This window comes from Motacilla alba, chromosome 1, assembly GCF_015832195.1.
Source record: "Motacilla alba alba isolate MOTALB_02 chromosome 1, Motacilla_alba_V1.0_pri, whole genome shotgun sequence".
NCBI classification, from domain to species: domain Eukaryota; kingdom Metazoa; phylum Chordata; class Aves; order Passeriformes; family Motacillidae; genus Motacilla; species Motacilla alba.
The window spans coordinates 8,994,993-9,011,297 of NC_052016.1; the positions used below are offsets into that span (position 1 = coordinate 8,994,993).

The 16,305-nt window shown below is 48.5% G+C and overlaps 1 protein-coding gene across 8 annotated transcripts in view; it reads right to left on the reverse strand.

Moving 5' to 3' along the window:
* Positions 1–16,305, reverse strand: part of TIAM1 (TIAM Rac1 associated GEF 1) — a 155,430-nt gene that overhangs the window by 19,136 nt on the left and 119,989 nt on the right. For all 8 annotated transcript variants that reach the window (XM_038129997.1, XM_038129945.1, XM_038129971.1 and 5 more), the window contains 3 exons: positions 15,474–15,560; positions 12,228–12,452; positions 5,516–5,619 (listed from right to left, as the gene is read on the reverse strand). In XM_038129997.1, coding sequence (XP_037985925.1) covers positions 5,516–5,619; positions 12,228–12,452; positions 15,474–15,560 — 416 coding nt within the window. The remainder of the gene's footprint in view (positions 1–5,515; positions 5,620–12,227; positions 12,453–15,473; positions 15,561–16,305) is intronic.

Below are 16,305 nucleotides of genomic sequence, written 5' to 3' on the forward strand. Positions count from 1 at the left end.
AAAATAACAAAGACTGATTTTGAGATTCAGTATTGGCAACCTGCAACATCAGCAACTCATGTATTCAGTTTTCTGGGTGCCCCCTTGGAACCTCAATATCCAAAAGGCCAAAATAATCAGGTCACTGCAAGGGCAAGCAACCACTGAAGAAATTACTCTGGTGTGAAATGTTTCTGATGCTCTGTTGAATAGAGGCTGGCAGAGGGGCATGCCCCCCTGTTTCACACACAGTCTGAAATTTGGTGCTAGATGAAAATAAGCCTGAAAAGGTGGCAGAGAGCAGGCTTTCCTTTCCCCCACTCTTCTCCCTCCCAGCCCTCTCCTCCTCTTGGCCTCACGTGAAATGGGGACAGGAAGGAAAGGCAGAAGTCCACCCCAGAGCAAAAACAAGTTGTAGAAAAGCTCAGGCCAGGGCCAGCTGCACGGCTTAAGGGAAAGGGCTGCACCTGGAAAGCGCCTTGCTCGCCACCCTTCGCATAGATGTCACCCCAAGAGATAAGAGGTGAAATTAGATAGGGAGTGAGTCCAGAGAGCAGCAGCTATCCCACACCGCTGACACCTCAGCCCACCTTGGAGAAGGGTTTCCAGTATTTTACCAGAACAGACACAAACACCTCATCTTCCCTTATTCTACACAATGGAATCATTGCTTTGACAACAGCAAAGGAGAAGAAAGCTCTGCATTATCAGGCCTTTAGGATACACGGAAGACAAGCTTCTCAGAAAAGGGAGGAGTCCTCAGGGCTCCTGCTGCACCTCCAAATCCTTCAGCACCACCACAGCTCGGAGGCTTTTGCAGATTAAGAAGCAAGAGCACCACTCCTAAGGAAACACACACCCACGTGCACACATGCTGGGCTGGGGGAAGGGACAGAGGCAGCCACGGCCAGGAGGAGGAGGAAGAGGAGGAAGGTCACATTCCAGTGCCTCCTGTGTCACACAGCCCCCTGCCACCTGCCTGGCAAAGGAACAAGGGCCCAAGGGCAGCTCCTGGTGGGATTTCCCCCCACTTACCTTCTCACAAAGCCTGTGCTACGAGAGCAGACGAGCAGCCTCGCTCCTCTCCTCTTCCCATCAATCATTCATGTGCCCTAGGATCTCTTGGCTGCCTGGAGAGCCAGGGAGCTTCCTGGGGGAGCTGTCCCTCTCTGCAGTGCTCCCTGGGCATGGATGGAGCCCTGCCCCAGGACTGGCTGCTCTGGGATGCCCAGCTCCTAACGCTGCCTCTGTGCTGGAGGGAGGGGAGCTCTGTGTTTAGCTGGGGAGCTCTGATGCTGCTAAAATGGCAACATTCCCCTGCTGACCAGCACTGAATGGATGGGAGTGCTCCTGCCCTGCTGTTCCCAAAAAGGGCAGAAAAATAAGGGAAGTCTCCCTGTGCTCCACCACGCAGAGTTGGGAGCAGGATGGGATAAAGTGGAAGGTGGCATGAGGGCAGAGCCTTCCCCTTGCCATGTACAGAAATAACTAACCCCTGTGAAACAGCCCTGAGGACACCACCTTAATCTTCTGTGCCATAATCCCAGGAGCATGGAAAGGTGTGGGAGTGCATGGACAGGAAAGCACCTTTGTTTTCCTCCTCCCTGGCTGTGACTTCCCATGGCAAAACACACATTACAAGAATCCTTCCTTCCTTCCTTCCTTCCCATGCACATCAGCTTTCCCAAGCACACAGAAAAGCCAAGGCGTTAGGAAAACCCTCAGCTGAGCTTTTTTCCTTCCCCACTACCAAACACTGGAGTTTTCTATAGGCATTGCAGGGTACTTTGGGGGTTTCTACAGTCAGCAAGGAAGGCACTGAGTGCAGAGCAGGGACAGCAGCATCCCTAAGACTGCCACACTGAGGATGTTAGATATATTCCATAGGTACTTGTGTCCTCCATTTGTGGGAGAACATTTCAAGCAGTTTGAAACAGATAAAAAAAAAAAGCCTCACTCCCCCTTCACACCCCACAAATACCAAGATGTATTTGGATATTTCTGTATCCTCAAAGGAAACACTCAGTGATGTCAACATTTCACAGCCAGACAGGCAGGAACTCCTCCCGTTGGAAACCAGGGCTCCTTAGAGCTGGGAGTCACTCCTCCAGGATGGAATATTAGGCATTAAAGCTGCTAACACCCATTTCTCAGTTTGACTCAATCTGCTGAGCTGCAGAGCTAATCGGGTAATCCCTGCGCGTTGTGCAGGCAATTACAGCTCTGAGCACCCAGGAGACAGGGGACAAACCCCCCAGGCTGTGCACAGCTCGGGACAGAAGGGCCTGGAAAGCCCATGGAGAGCACTGCCTCCCCAGCAGCCACGTGCTGTGCTCCTGCTCTGCCACAGCCTCCTCTGCCAGAACAGACTCTGCTCAGAGCATATGAAAATCCCACGTGTTTACAGTCAGAAAGCCCCAAATATCAACAAACACCTCCACTGAATAAAGAAATTTACATTTAAAAATCACAAACTATCAACAAACATCTCCACTTACAGAAGAAGAAATTTACAGTTAAAAACTCCAAACTATCAACAAACACAGTCACTTACATGAGAAGAAATTTACAATTAAAAATCACAAACTATCAACAAATATCTCCACTTATTGGAGAAGAAATTTACAGGTAAAATTCATAAACTATCAACAAACAACTCCACCTACTAAAGAAGAAATTTACACTTAAAAATAACAACGTACCAACAAACACTTCCACTTATTGGAGAAGAAATTTACAGTTAAAAATCCCAAACTATCAACAAACATCTCCACTTACTAAAGAAATTTACATTTAAAAATCCCAAACTACCAACAAACAAACACTTCCGCCTACTAAAGAAATCTGCAGTTAAAAATCACAAACTACCAACAAACATCTCCACTTACCCGAGAAAAAAATTAATTAAAAATCAAAAACTAGCAACAAACATCTCATCTTACTGGAGAAAAAATTTACAGTTAAAATTCATAAACTATCAACAAACACTTCCACCTGCTAAAGAAGAAATTCACAGTTAAAAATCACAAAGTACCAACAAACACCTCCACTTATTGGAGAAGAAATTTATGGTTAAAAATCACAAACTATCAACAAACATCTCCACTTACAGAAAAAGAAATCTACAGATAAAAATCAAAACCTATCAACAAACATGGCCACGTACTGGAGAAGAAATTTACAGTTAAAATCCCAAAGTATTAATAAATACCTTCATTTACAGGTGGAGAAATTTACAGTTAAAAATCCCAAACTATCAACCAAAGTATCAACAAACATCTCCACTTACTAAGGAAGAAATTTACAGGTAAAAATCCCAAAATATCAACAAAGACTTTTACTTACTGGAGAAGAAATTTACAGTTGAAAATCCCAAACTATCAACAAACATCTTCTCTTACTGGAGAAGAAATTTACAGCTAAAAATCACAAACTATCAACAAAAGCTTCCAATTAACTGAAGAAGAAATTTACAGTTAAAAATCCCAAACTATCAATAAACTCTTCCACTTACTGGAGAAGAAATTTACAGGTTTCTCAAACTATCAAAAATCCCAAACTATCAAAAAACATCTCCACTTACAGGAGAAGAAATTTACAGTTACAAATCACAATCTATTAACAAAGGCTTCCAATTAACTAAAGAAGAAGTTTACAGTTAAAATCCCAAACTACCAACAAACACTTCCAAGTACTAAAGAAGAAATTTACAGTTAAAAATCCCAAACTATCAATAAACTCTTCCACTTAATAGAGAAGAAATTTACAGGTTTCTCAAACTATCAAAAATCACAAACTATCAACAAACATCTCCACTTACTGGAGAAGAATTTCACAGCTAAAAATCCCGAACTATCAACAAACACTTCCACTGACTAAAGAAGGAATTTACAGTTAAAATCACAAAGTATCATCAAACATCTCCACTAACTAAAGAAGAAATTCACAGTTAAAAATCAAAGTATCAACAAACACTTCCACTTAATAGAAAAAGAATTTAGAGTTAGAAAATCCCAAACTATCAACAAACATCTCCACTTACAGGAGAAAACATTTATAGTTGAAAATCCCAAACTATCAACGAACATCTTCTCTTACTGGAGAAGAAATTTAAAGCTAAAAATCACAATCTATTAACAAAGGCTTCCAATTAACTAAAGAAGAAGTTTACAGTTAAAATCCCAAACTACCAACAAACACTTCCACTGACTAAAGAAGGAATTTGCAGTTAAAATCACAAAGTATCAACAAACATCTCCACTAACTAAAGAAGAAATTCACAGTTAAAAATCATAAAGTATCAACAAACACTTCCACTTAATAGAAAATGAATTTAGAGTTAGAAAATCCCAAACTATCAATAAACATCTCCACTTACAGGAAAAGACATTTATAGTTTAAAATCATAAACTATCAACAGACATGTCCTCTTACTGCAGAAGAAATTTATGGTTAAATATCCCAAAGTAGAAACAAAGACTTCCACTAACTAAAAAGAAATTTACAGTTAAAATTAATAAACTACCAACAAACATCTCCACTTACTGGAGGAGAAATTCACAATCAATAATCCCAAACTATCAACAAACATGGCCACTGACTGAAGAAGGAATTATTTGCACTTACAAGAAAAAGTTCCTCAATAAAACCTGGAAACCAACTGTGTTCCCCTTCCCTGTGAGCATTCCATGTTTCCCTTGCACTGTGTGGCTACCAAGGACACAAGTCCAGGCTGGAGTGACACAAGGGATCAGGAAACAAGAGGCCAAGGTCTTTTCCTTCCTTCCTCTGCAGTGCAGCAGCAAGGGACCAGCCCAGAACTCACCACAACACAACTCGGTTACAACAGGAGAGAAAACAGGCACCGAGGGGAAACGCCAACAAGCTGAGATCTAATTCTCATTAGACCATTAACTGAGGAGAAAAACAGCTGGAAGCTCTCAGCATCACCTGTATCACAAATACCTCGCAGCAACCAAGATAATCTCCTGGATTGTGCCTCAGAAGCCACCGATCATCACCCACTGTCACCACCAGCCACTGTGGGAAATCGATGGCAATTAGCAACCTATTTGCACAAGCTCTTAGCTGTAACTGGAGAGTTTTCCTTCGGTTTGAGGTGGATTGGCTGTGATTAGTTTGCAGTTAGAAACCTGCATGTGAGCGATGCTATTGCTGTAAGGAAAGACAGTTTAATTTACATTTGTCCTAAGCCTAGCAATCAAGAAAGAATAAGAAATCCTAATAGTCCACGTGGTTTAGTGGAGCTGCTCTGGGGATGGAGCTGATAAACCAGCCCATTTATAAACTGTGTGGGGAACATTATCACAGGTATTGAAGATGTGAATCTACCCTGGAAAAAGGGCACGGATCTCGCTGAAGAGGCAGCAGGTGACGTGCCACGACCTAAGCCGTGGTTTGTTCCATCCAGGATCATCCAGAAACACCTCCGCAGATCCCATCTGGAATCATCCACAGACACCTTCACAGCAAAAGCAGCGTTTTCCCAGCAAAGGTGAAAATTTAACCTGCTCACCTTGTTCATCTTCTCGGCCTCGTCGGACGACTCCAGGTCCTGCGCTTCCGCCTCCTCCGGGGCCGCCTCGGCCGAGCTGTCGGGGTCACTGCACAGGGAGTGCCCTGCCAGAGCAACACAGGGGTGAAAACATGGCCAAGAGCTCCCCAAAATCCCCAGGAACACCTGCTGCAACCATGGAGCTCCCATGGAACACCGACACCCAGAGGCACCCAGCGACCGACCTCTGAGGAGGGCCTGCAGCACAGATGTAAAAACCAACAGGTTAGGACCAGACATCATTTCCCTGGCAACTGCAGATTCAGAGATAAGGCTAAAATGTCACATTAAAGTCCTGACATGCATTGCTTGGCTGGTGAGCAGTGCCAAGCACCTTTCCACCCCAGTGGTTTCACATGGAAACTGGGAGTGAGTATGCAGCTCTTGGTGCTGGCCAGCCTGCCCCGGCCCACGTGGGATGTGGTGATTCCACTGCCTGCATTTCTGGCCTGACACACTCACTTGCTGAGGAAATAAACTCAGTTTTAGACCTTTTTAGGAGTCAGAACCCAAAGTTCAGCTGCTGTTCAGGCAAGCTTTTAGACCTCGTTATTAAAAATAATTTGCACGACTGTGCAGGATTTCCCACTTTGTTATGTCCAGAGATAATCTGGAAAAGCAGAGTTCAGAAATCCGGAAATAACTTCAGAATATATTCTGCACACTGGGATGAAGCCAAGCTGGGCATTGATGAAATGGAAAGGACATAAAAGGTAGCTCAGAGCTCAGGCCCCTCTTTGAAAAGGGAGGGCTTACCTTGGAAAAAGATGTGCCTGGAGGGGTTGTTTGGCAACACAGAATCTATTTGAAGAAGTGTTTTTCTGTAAGAAGCTCAGTTTTCTGAACCTTGCCCAGATTTTATCAAATCTATCAGCTTTCTGCTCTCCCTATTAACGTGTGAAAAAGAATTTTCAAGGTGTCCATTTAAAAAACAGAGAAAATAAGTGCTATGTGCCTTCATTTGTGTGAGGCAGACAGTTTTTTCACTGCAACTAATTTCCCTTCTCAAGCTGTGTGAAATGTACCTTACAGCTGTTTCTCAGCCCAAACCAAGGTAATAATATTTGTTCACATCACTTTTAAGCCACCCCTTTTCCTTTTCCTGCATGCCAAAGCCCCATTTAACCAATTTCCTGCACTTTCAGCCAGCAGACAGGAATCCTTCACAGGAGCAGACACACAGCACGTGTGCTCAGGCTGTTCCTGATGCCTCTGGCCAGCAGGGACCTGAGCAGGTTTATCTGCTGCTTGTTAAATGCACCCAGAGCAATAAAGCTGCACGTTCCTGCCAGTGAACAGCTCCCAGCTCCCGTCCCACTTCTGTCAGGATCATTCCATCACCTGCTTTTTGCCCTGTGGATCCTCATTTAGCTCTGCCAGGAGAGTCAGCGTGCTGCTTTCCTTCCTCCTGACCACTGCCATTTCCTGCCCTCACAGGACATCCAGGAATTAGAAGGGGAAATCCAAAAAGCAGCAGGAAAAGGGGGTCAAACCCCTGTGTGTGGCCCCAGCACAGAGGGAGGTCACAGGAGCCCCTCAGCAGTGTCACACCTGTGACAGTGTGACCAATGCCCATTAAGTAACTCCACTTGTGGCTACGGCCAGCACAATAGAAGGAAGTTTTCTATCACTGGAGCAAAGGTGCTGGGGCTTCAAGGTCTGGAGAATCATGGAAAGCTTCAGCACCAGCCCAGCACTTGGCTAGAATTTCCCATGACTGCTGCTTCCAGTTGTCAGGGCTGGTGTAACTCAAGGTTTTAATGAGAATTCCACAATGTGTGGTACCTCTCCTAAAGCCTCCTTCTTGCTGCCAGGCCATGTATTCATTTATTACTATTTATATATTTATTTCAGTGCCATGGGAATAAATACCCTGAGCCAAGCTCTGCCAGCTGCAGCACAAAGCTCCAAGTGTGCACCCTGCTAACACAAAATACACACCAGGAATCCTGCACTTCAGTGCCTAAGCTTCAAAAATACCCCAATATCATCTATTTGGGCAGTTTAACAGCAGCTTCCCTAATCCAAATGCTGCCAGGGAGGAATGGCCCTGTTATGACAACAGAGTGCCTCACTGAAGAGGCTCTGTCATTAACTGCACCATTTTGACAGGAACTGTTAGGGAATGGTGTCTCCGATTAAATTTTTATGTAAGGTGGCGTTTCACCTATAAATCTGCAGTAAAACAGGTGAGTGTGTCCTTTTTTCTGCCCTGCAGAAGAATTCTGGTTAGCTCTGAAACACTGAACTATGAGGAGGGTGTGCCCTAGGATGCTGGGGATGGGATTCATTTCCATAAGGGAATCGGGAACGAGGGATTAATTTCTGTGGGGAAATCGGGAACGCCAGCCTTGCTTCCTGTGCAGGACCAGAGGCCGCCAGAGGGCGAGGCAGCACCGCAGCAATTTGGGGAACTGGGGATGAAAAATGGAATTTTATCCCAAAGCCCTCCGGTGGCTGCTGCAGGAAGTGCCCCGGAATTGTTACATCAAGAACAAGAACAGTGCTACAATAAACCTGAAATCAGCCCCGTGAAAATAACCCTGAAGAAATTGGGGTCACTAGTGGCCTCAGCTGGTTCTGAAATCCAAATTACTCAGCCCAAGGGGGCCGGTGATGGACGAGGATGGAATAAAAACCAGTGGCTGTCCTTACAGTGCAGCAGGAATTTGTTTCAGTTTTACAGCATGGATTTAGCCTGTGTGTTAATAACTCCAACCTCTGGCTGCTCTCTGAGCCACAAAACAACAAACTCCCTAAAACACCCACCTGTTCCTATCCAGGAGACTGAAACCCCCATTCCAGACATGGGGACACTTTCTTTTTCAGTCTTTATCCATTCTGCATGGTGATTTATGTGCTTCACATTATCCCCATGATAAAGGTCTCCAAAATGCAGGGGCACGCAAAGCCTGACCTCAGAGACTCTGTCCCACACTGAAAGAAGGGAGTGAAACAAACAAATCTGGGTATTAATCCCATTCCTAATCCCCTTCCAAGAGCAGAATATTTTCCTGGTGGTCTGGGGAGATCCAAGGCTGTGTTCCCACCTTTCAGCTCTCATTCCCTGCACCCAGGGCAGCAGAACATCTCTCGTGGGGAGGGGAGACAGACCCCACTGATCCTTTTAGGCAATCAGGAAAACCTGCTGTGGGGCTCCGGACACAACCAGAGCTAATCCTCCTGTGCCAAATTTATGCAGGCTGTGCTACAGGAGAGACCCAGAGCCAGGAAAAGCAGCAACAGATGAAAGGAACAAAACTTGTGGCTCTGCAGCGGCAGTGCAGCTCCACGGGGAAGGCATCCATCGTGCCCAGAATGGCAGTTCTCACATCAGTCACAGATACAAAACCCAAGGGCACTTCCAGAATAACCCGCCAAGCAAACACAGTGAAGCAACCACAGCTACAGAGCTGACGGCAGCTCCAGGTGATGGAAGAGATGTCAGATTTAACAGGAGCTCGGGCAGACACCCCAGGGAGGTCAGCTCCCAGAAACACAGCCCTGCTTTGCTCCTCTGCATCTCCCGCTGAGCAGCAAGGCACCAAGAAATCTGCCTCAAAAAAAAAAAGAAAAAAAAAAGAAAAGAAAAAAAAGTAACACATCTTTCATATTGCTGCCTTCACAGCTGAAGCATTGCTAGGGAAGAAGATCACCCAGCATGATCCCAGACCCAGTGCTGGATTCCTGGAGAAGGGATGTGCCCATAGAAGGGTGCTGTGTGCCTGCCGGCACTGTCACCCTGCTGGGGGGGCTGCAGTGCCCCGGCCACAGACTGACTCTGTGTCCTAGAAATGAAAAAGCATTCAGCAGAAATCCTGGAGCTGATCTGCCTGGCCAGCCAGGCTGCCTGCAACCAACAAGGACACAAATAAATAAATAGGTCAGTGGGTATTTCATACTTGACTGCTCTCTGCAAGAAGCTGTGCAGCCAAGAACAAAAATCCCAGATAACACCACAAGGTCCCAAGTACAAGCACAGACCCCTTTTTAAATGTCATGTAGGTAATGGACCCCTGACAAAGCACAGGAGCAGAAAAAGAAAGGCTTCAGTAAAACACAGAAGGAAATGGGTGGGGAAGAACAGCTGCCTCCCAGTCACACACTTGGGTGCAGAGCCTTGATTTCACTCCCACCTTGGGCTAAGCCATCCCAAATTATTTCATCTGGCAGCTACAGAGGCTGCCAGGGACACCTGCACTCCTCCTGCTGGCTGGAAGGAATATTCCCCTCCTTTTGGGGAGGAACAGATCCCAGCCCAACGTTCCAGAAGGAATGTGAGTGTCAGGAGAGCTCTGTGGGAACACAGAAATCCCAGCTCCCACCCCTCTGCTCCCAGGGCAGACACCTCAGGGAAAAGCTCAGCTACAAGGACCCAGCACTCAGGGTTTCAGTGACAAACCACAGGCAAAGACAAGAGGCTTGTGAGAAGCTGCTGTTGAGCAGCAAATGGGGGCATCTTGTGGCCAGCTGTGAAAATGTACAAGACTACCACGATTTTCCAGCACAAAAGCCTAACTGGGAAAGCTTCCATGAAAATTAAAAGGGGGAAATTTCAGGAAAATGTTGAATTTTAAGTGCCTGTGTAGGTTTAGTCCAAATCTTACACGAGGTTGCCTTTAGCAGCCCTCTCAGAAGGATTTGCAATAAGCTGTGTAGAAGCTTTTCTTGCTCCCTCTTTTCCACTTGCTATGAATATCACACTCCCCAAAGCCAGTCTCAGCTCAGAACAGTTTTGATTACCTAGAAACTACTTAATTCTTAATTCCACTGATTTTTCCTGCATTTAAAATGATCCCAAAAAACTGAAGCAAGAGGTATGACCAGTGTCCTCTTCTATTGTCGGATCTAGAGGAGCATGTAGAAATTCAGGAACCAAACTCATGGCAAACATTCCCAGTTGCTATAGATTAATCTTCTGCCAGCTGGGCTCTCTGAGCAGGGCAGTGTGGCGAGCAGGAATGTCCCTTCCCATGGCACTGTGCTCTGGGGTCACCTGCATATGTCAATCCCTTAATTTTGGTGTTTTAAAACATCCCTGTGAGTTATTTGTGCATCTCACCAAAACCACCAGGGCCCCTGTGCTCCTGGCTGACCCCAGAGCGGGTGAATCACAGAGCCCCAGAACCTCCTGAGCTGGAGGGGATCATCCAGCTCAGCCCTGCCCTGCACATTCACCCCAACAATCCCACCCCGGGCATCCCTGGAGCAGCATCCAAAGGCTCCTGCAGCTCTGTGGGGCTGTGTCCGTGCCCTGGGGGGCCTGGGCAGTGCCAGCACCCTCCAATATCCAACACAAACCTGCCTGGCACAGCTCCAGCCCTTCCTGTCACTGTCCCAGGGAGCAGAGAGTGGAGCTGCCCCTCTGGAGGAAGCTGCAGACCCCAATGAGATTGCCCTCAGTCTTCTCTCCTCCAGCTGAACATTCCAAGTGCCCTCAGATGCTCCTCGTGTGGCCCCTCCAGACCCTTCACCACCCTCGTGTCCCTCCCTCAGGCACTCTCCAACAGCTTGAGACCTGTCTGATGTGGTGGTGCCCCAAACTGCACACAGAATGCTTTAACTCTTCCTGCCCTTGCCACACGTACATCCTGTGGACAAATCCAGAGGGAACAGCACCTCCTGAGCTGCCCAGAAGGGAGCATTTGGTTCTGTGACTGTGCTGGGCCCAGCCCAGGATGTGAGGTGCCTGTGGTGATGACACAGGTGTCACAGGGTGACGGTGGGCACAGCCATCCTTCCCCCTCTCTCCTGCCCTGTCCCTCCACTCAGTCTGCCTGGCTGCAGCTGCCAGGGAGAAAAGAGTTTATAATAACTGTGGGTGCAGGCAGATAGAGAGAAGATAAAGGAAGGGAAGGTAACACCCTGAAGACAGAAGTCAGTGTGCCTGCTGCCCAATAGCAATAATGGCCATCAAACATGGACTCACACTGCTGTGTGTCCGGCTGCCCACCCAGTCAGGATTTTAGTCCAGCACATCAGTCACAGAGCCAAAGACACTGACCCTGGGACCTGTTTCTCTGATAAGGAGAAAGCCAGACAGCCTGGCCAAGAGCTGGGAGCCTGATAACTTTTACACACTGCTGTCACTGTCGTATTTTCTGAAAAATCCCCTTGCCCAGGATTCTTCTCCTGGGAAGCTGAGAAGCCTCGGAGAAAAAGGAAAACAGTATTATCAGCTTTGCTTCTCCTGTGTTTTGCTGCTTTGGAATGTGGTTTGGACATTGTTTACCATTAGGTGATTGTTTCATTTGTTTCTGCTGTGAATTATTTTGACTTACTGGCCAATCAGGGGCCAAGCTGAGTTGGACTCTGGAGAGAGAGTCACAAGTTCTCATCAGTATCTTTCTAGCCTTCTGTCTGTCTCCTTTCTGTATTCTTTAGTATAGTTTAGTACAGCATTCTTTAATATAATATAGATCATAAAACAATAAATCAGCCTTCTAAGAACATGGAGTTGGATTCATCATTCCCTCCTCCCTTCATTGGGGGACTCAGAAAATACAACAGACTGCAAGTAAGCCCAGCCTGGTGCTGATATCTGACAGATCTTTGCTGGGGTAAGGGGTACCCCTGTGAGCCCCCGGGCCCCCCTGCCTAGCTCAGGCTGCAGTTCCCCTCCCTCTCAGCACAGAATGAGCCCTCAGGGGTGGTTTGTGTGCTGCCCCCATACCTTGGCTGCCCCCAGGGAAGGGCAGGGCGCTGTCCCCAAGCTCTGGGGGGTTCTCTGGGCGCCGTGGGGGCGGCTGGCTCAGCCTCTGGGCCTCCTCTGGCTCAGGGTGGGTGCGCACGGAGAGGCACAGCGAGGGCTGCGCCAGGGCGTCCTTCAGCAGCGCCGAGTCCAGCTCCTCAGCAGCTCTCTGGTTGATCTGCAGCACCTCATCCCCAGCTTTCAGGCCTGTGACACAGAGGAACGGGTCAGACTCGCACAGTGGTGCTCCCCACAGACATCCAGGAGCTCTGATGGGTGGTTGTGTGTACACATGATCATTACTGCCTGCAGTGACACTGAGATGTGATGGACCTGCTGAGAGCTGCTGTCTGGCTGCTCCTCCAGTGCCACCCTCAGAGCAGAGTCCTCAGGAAGCCCCTGGTCCTGGACTGCCAAGCAAATTGTATTCTGTTTTTGCCATTTGTATTCTATATTTGCCATCTGGATGGCAGCTGTCTTCTGTTCAGTAGGCAGTTTTTTCTTTTCCTTATCTCTTCCACACCCACTCCTCCCTCTGGGGAGACATCGGCTGATAACAAGCCATTGAATGTCCCTGCATGACTGGTAAGAACTACAGCATCCCACTGAGAGATGTGAGCCCAGAGGGAGGAGCCAAGCATTCCTACCTGGATATAATCTAGACATTCTGGAACACCAGCACAGCTTCTCCACTGGATTTCCCAGAGGGACACTTGACACGCCAGAAGGACTACATCCGCAATTCCAACTGGACTGCTATCAACATCCTGACCCATAGGGTGTCAGGTTGTGTTCCAACTCTGTCAGTGTTGTTTTAGTTTACTACATTGTTTACTTATCTTTTTATTTTCTTCCCTAGTAAAGAACTGTTATTCCTGCTCCCATATATTTTGCCTGGGAGCCCCTTAATTTAAAATTTATAACAATTCAGAGGGAGGGGGTTTACAGTTTCCATTTCAGGGGAGGCTCTGCCTTCCTTAGCAGCCACCTGTCTTTCCAAACCAAGCCATCCCTCACAACGTGCCAGCAGCAACGATACCCTTTTTCCTCACGGCACAGCCTCAGTGCACGCTGCACCCTACAACACAGCGACCCTTCCTGAAGGCCATGGCAGCACAGGGCTGCTCAGAAGGCAGATCTGAGCCCTGCTCAGCAGGCATGGCTCTTCTGCCAGCCTGCTTCCAGCAGTTATTTATAGCAGCAGCGCCCCAGGGAGAAGGGGATGTGCAGGGAAGCAGCTGACTCCCCAGGATGCTGAGGGCAGCATGCAGCCCTGCCAGGTGACATGGCACTCCTGACCTTCCCCGAGGTGACACAGCACTCCTGACCTTCCCCAGGGCCAGCTGGGCCCCTCCTGCGAGCTGCAGAGGGGTTTAATCCCAAATAACCCCCAGGGCAGGCAGGCAGCAGCACAGCAGTGCCAGAGCCCTGGCTGCTGGACAGTCCCCATCTCCACCCTTGCCTTCACAGGGATGACAGCTGGAATTTACAGAACAGGGGTGACCATCCCTGCCACGTGCTGGCACCCTGAAAGCCTGGATGAACCCTCTGGGAGACAAGAGTGCTGACCCACATTGCAGGAAGAAACATAGAAGGGAGGAGGCTAAAGAGCTTCCTTAGGAAAATGGAGATCTCCCTAAATGCATGTAATTGTGCCCAGAAACTCCCGTGTGGTGTGCAGTTTCAGGAAGAATCAAATGAACTAGATAGAGTAGCTACAAAGTAAATGGACTGTAAAATCATAGCTGAAAGAAGGACAAAACAAGGCAAGTCAAGCATTTCACATTATTTAATTTATTCTACTTAGTGATTCTGTGGCATAATAGTAGCACACTAATAGGCCTGCAACCATAAACACTGGATCTGGGGCTCCATTTACTCTTTGCAGTCTTTGTTTTGGATGGTTTGGGATAAAGCCTCAGCGCAATCAAGGAGCTCCCATTCCAATAAGGAATGCCCGCCTTGCTAAGGCAGCCTAACGGAAGACACAAAAGGATAAATCACAGAAATTACCAGGAGACAATAAAAGTCTTCTAATTGGAGGAAAGACTGAAAATGAAATGCAGCATTTCATCTGATGGAGGGCAGAGTCAAATGCAGACAATGCATGTAAATAATGGGAGGCACGGAGAGTTTTCCTCCCTTGCTGCTGCTACACCAGGGAATCTTGTCCCAGTATCCTGCTGACTGCTGTTCATATAGAAGTGCCTTTCCAGGTCAGCTACACATCCCTGAGCTGTTCCCAGTGCCTGTGCTTGCACTGCAGCCCCGCAGGAGGCACCCTGTGCTCACACATCTATCCAAACTGCTTGTCAGCAGGCACCAAAACCAAACGTGGGAAGCCCTGATGAAACCTCCACCCATCCTCTCCTAACCTTCACTTTGCCCCACACAGGAGCCCACAGGGTGTCACTTCCCTGGGGCAGCCTGGCTCAGAGCCCCCCCAGCCTCTGCCCAGGGCTTTTGGCAGGATATCCCTCCTGTTAACCAGGGAATGCTGCAGGGCTGAGGGACAGAACAGAGCAAGAGTCTTTTCGTGTTTGACACACACCTACGTGGGTTTCTGAAGCTGGGGTGCACCTCCAGGCTGTCCCCCGTTCCCTGACCACTGTTCCTGCCTCCACTGTGCCCCTTTGGCCACTCATGCCCAACCACACCAGCCCAGGTCACAGGGCTGCCAGGGCAGCTCTCCATCAGCTGGGCTGGCTCAGCAGAGTGCCAGGGTCAGCACCAGGCCAAGGGGAGCAGGAGCCTGGGGACAGCAGCCTTTGGAACAGCTTTTGGCAAGGGCCAGCTGCTGAGTAAGCTCTTCAAGGCCACATAAACCCTCGCCAAGAGAGCTCTCAAGGTGCTTCTGAGGGCTCTGCACACACCAATGGTTGTGAAGAGATGAGACTCTTCACACCCCTCGCGGTCCCCATGTTGTAGCTCAGAATGTGGGTGGGTTCCAGCTGCCCAGCTCCCTGCCCAGTGCAGCAGGGAGGCAGGGGATGGCAAATGCAGTGGCCTCAGCCTGGAGAAGCTGCACTAGAGCAGACCCTGCTCTGCCCTGGCACCAGCTGCAGCCTGGCTATTCCTGCCAGCTCCCACCCCGATGCTGCCACGCTGCCTCTGCAAAGGCTGGAAGCACAAGCAGAAGCAGCAATCCAAGCCCCAGGGAGCACTGAGAGCTTCCCCTGTGTTTCTGTGGCAGGGACTGAGCTGGGAGGACTCTGGGGAGCGTTTTACCTTTCTTGAAAGCCAGGCCTGTCTCCTTGACGCCGTTCACGTAGAGCCGGCGAATCCCCTCCTCTTCCACCGAGGACAGAGAGAAACCTGGGGAGACACCAGGAGTGCTCAGAGGAAGCCAGCCCCTTCCAGGGTGTCCCAGCCACCTGCCCTGCAGCCAAGCTGTGCTGGCCCTGCTGTGGGCAGGCAGGAATCCCTTCCCTCTCCCTCCCCTCAAACCTTTACAAACACAACGGGCAAGTTCAGCAAGGAAAGCGGCTCTAACAAAAACCTGAGCTGCGTTTCTGAGTGCATACACCACTTATCTGCAGACATATTTGAGGACACCACAGCTGAAAAGCCTCGGAACAGACCCCCAGTTCTCTCGCCATCAAAGGTCACTCCAGGAGGTTTTGCTGTTTGCACAGAGCCGTGGTTTGGGACAAAGTTGGGAATCCAAGAGCCATGGCTGATGTGCCACCCCAAAGTGAGGCAGGGCACAACATCTCCTGCTAGAACAGAGTGCTGACCTCTGCCATGTCTGTAAAAATGCCCCTTTCCCTTTGCCCCTTCTGCTGGCACACCCTGTCATTTGCCAAGTCTCTGGGCACACATTTCATGCTCACCAGAGACTGCAGAGCAGTGCTGGAGTGGGAAGTGCTGACATAGCCTCATTCCAAACAGTGCAAATGGGACCGTGAGCTGTGGGCTGGGGGATTTTCCTGCCATTTGTGGGTGACACAGTAAGATAACAACTGGAAAGGAAGTACAACTGCCAAGTGAAATGCAGGTTGTTTATTTACTGTGGAGACTTATCTAAAGCAGAACATTTGCCTTTCTGAAACTTCATTAC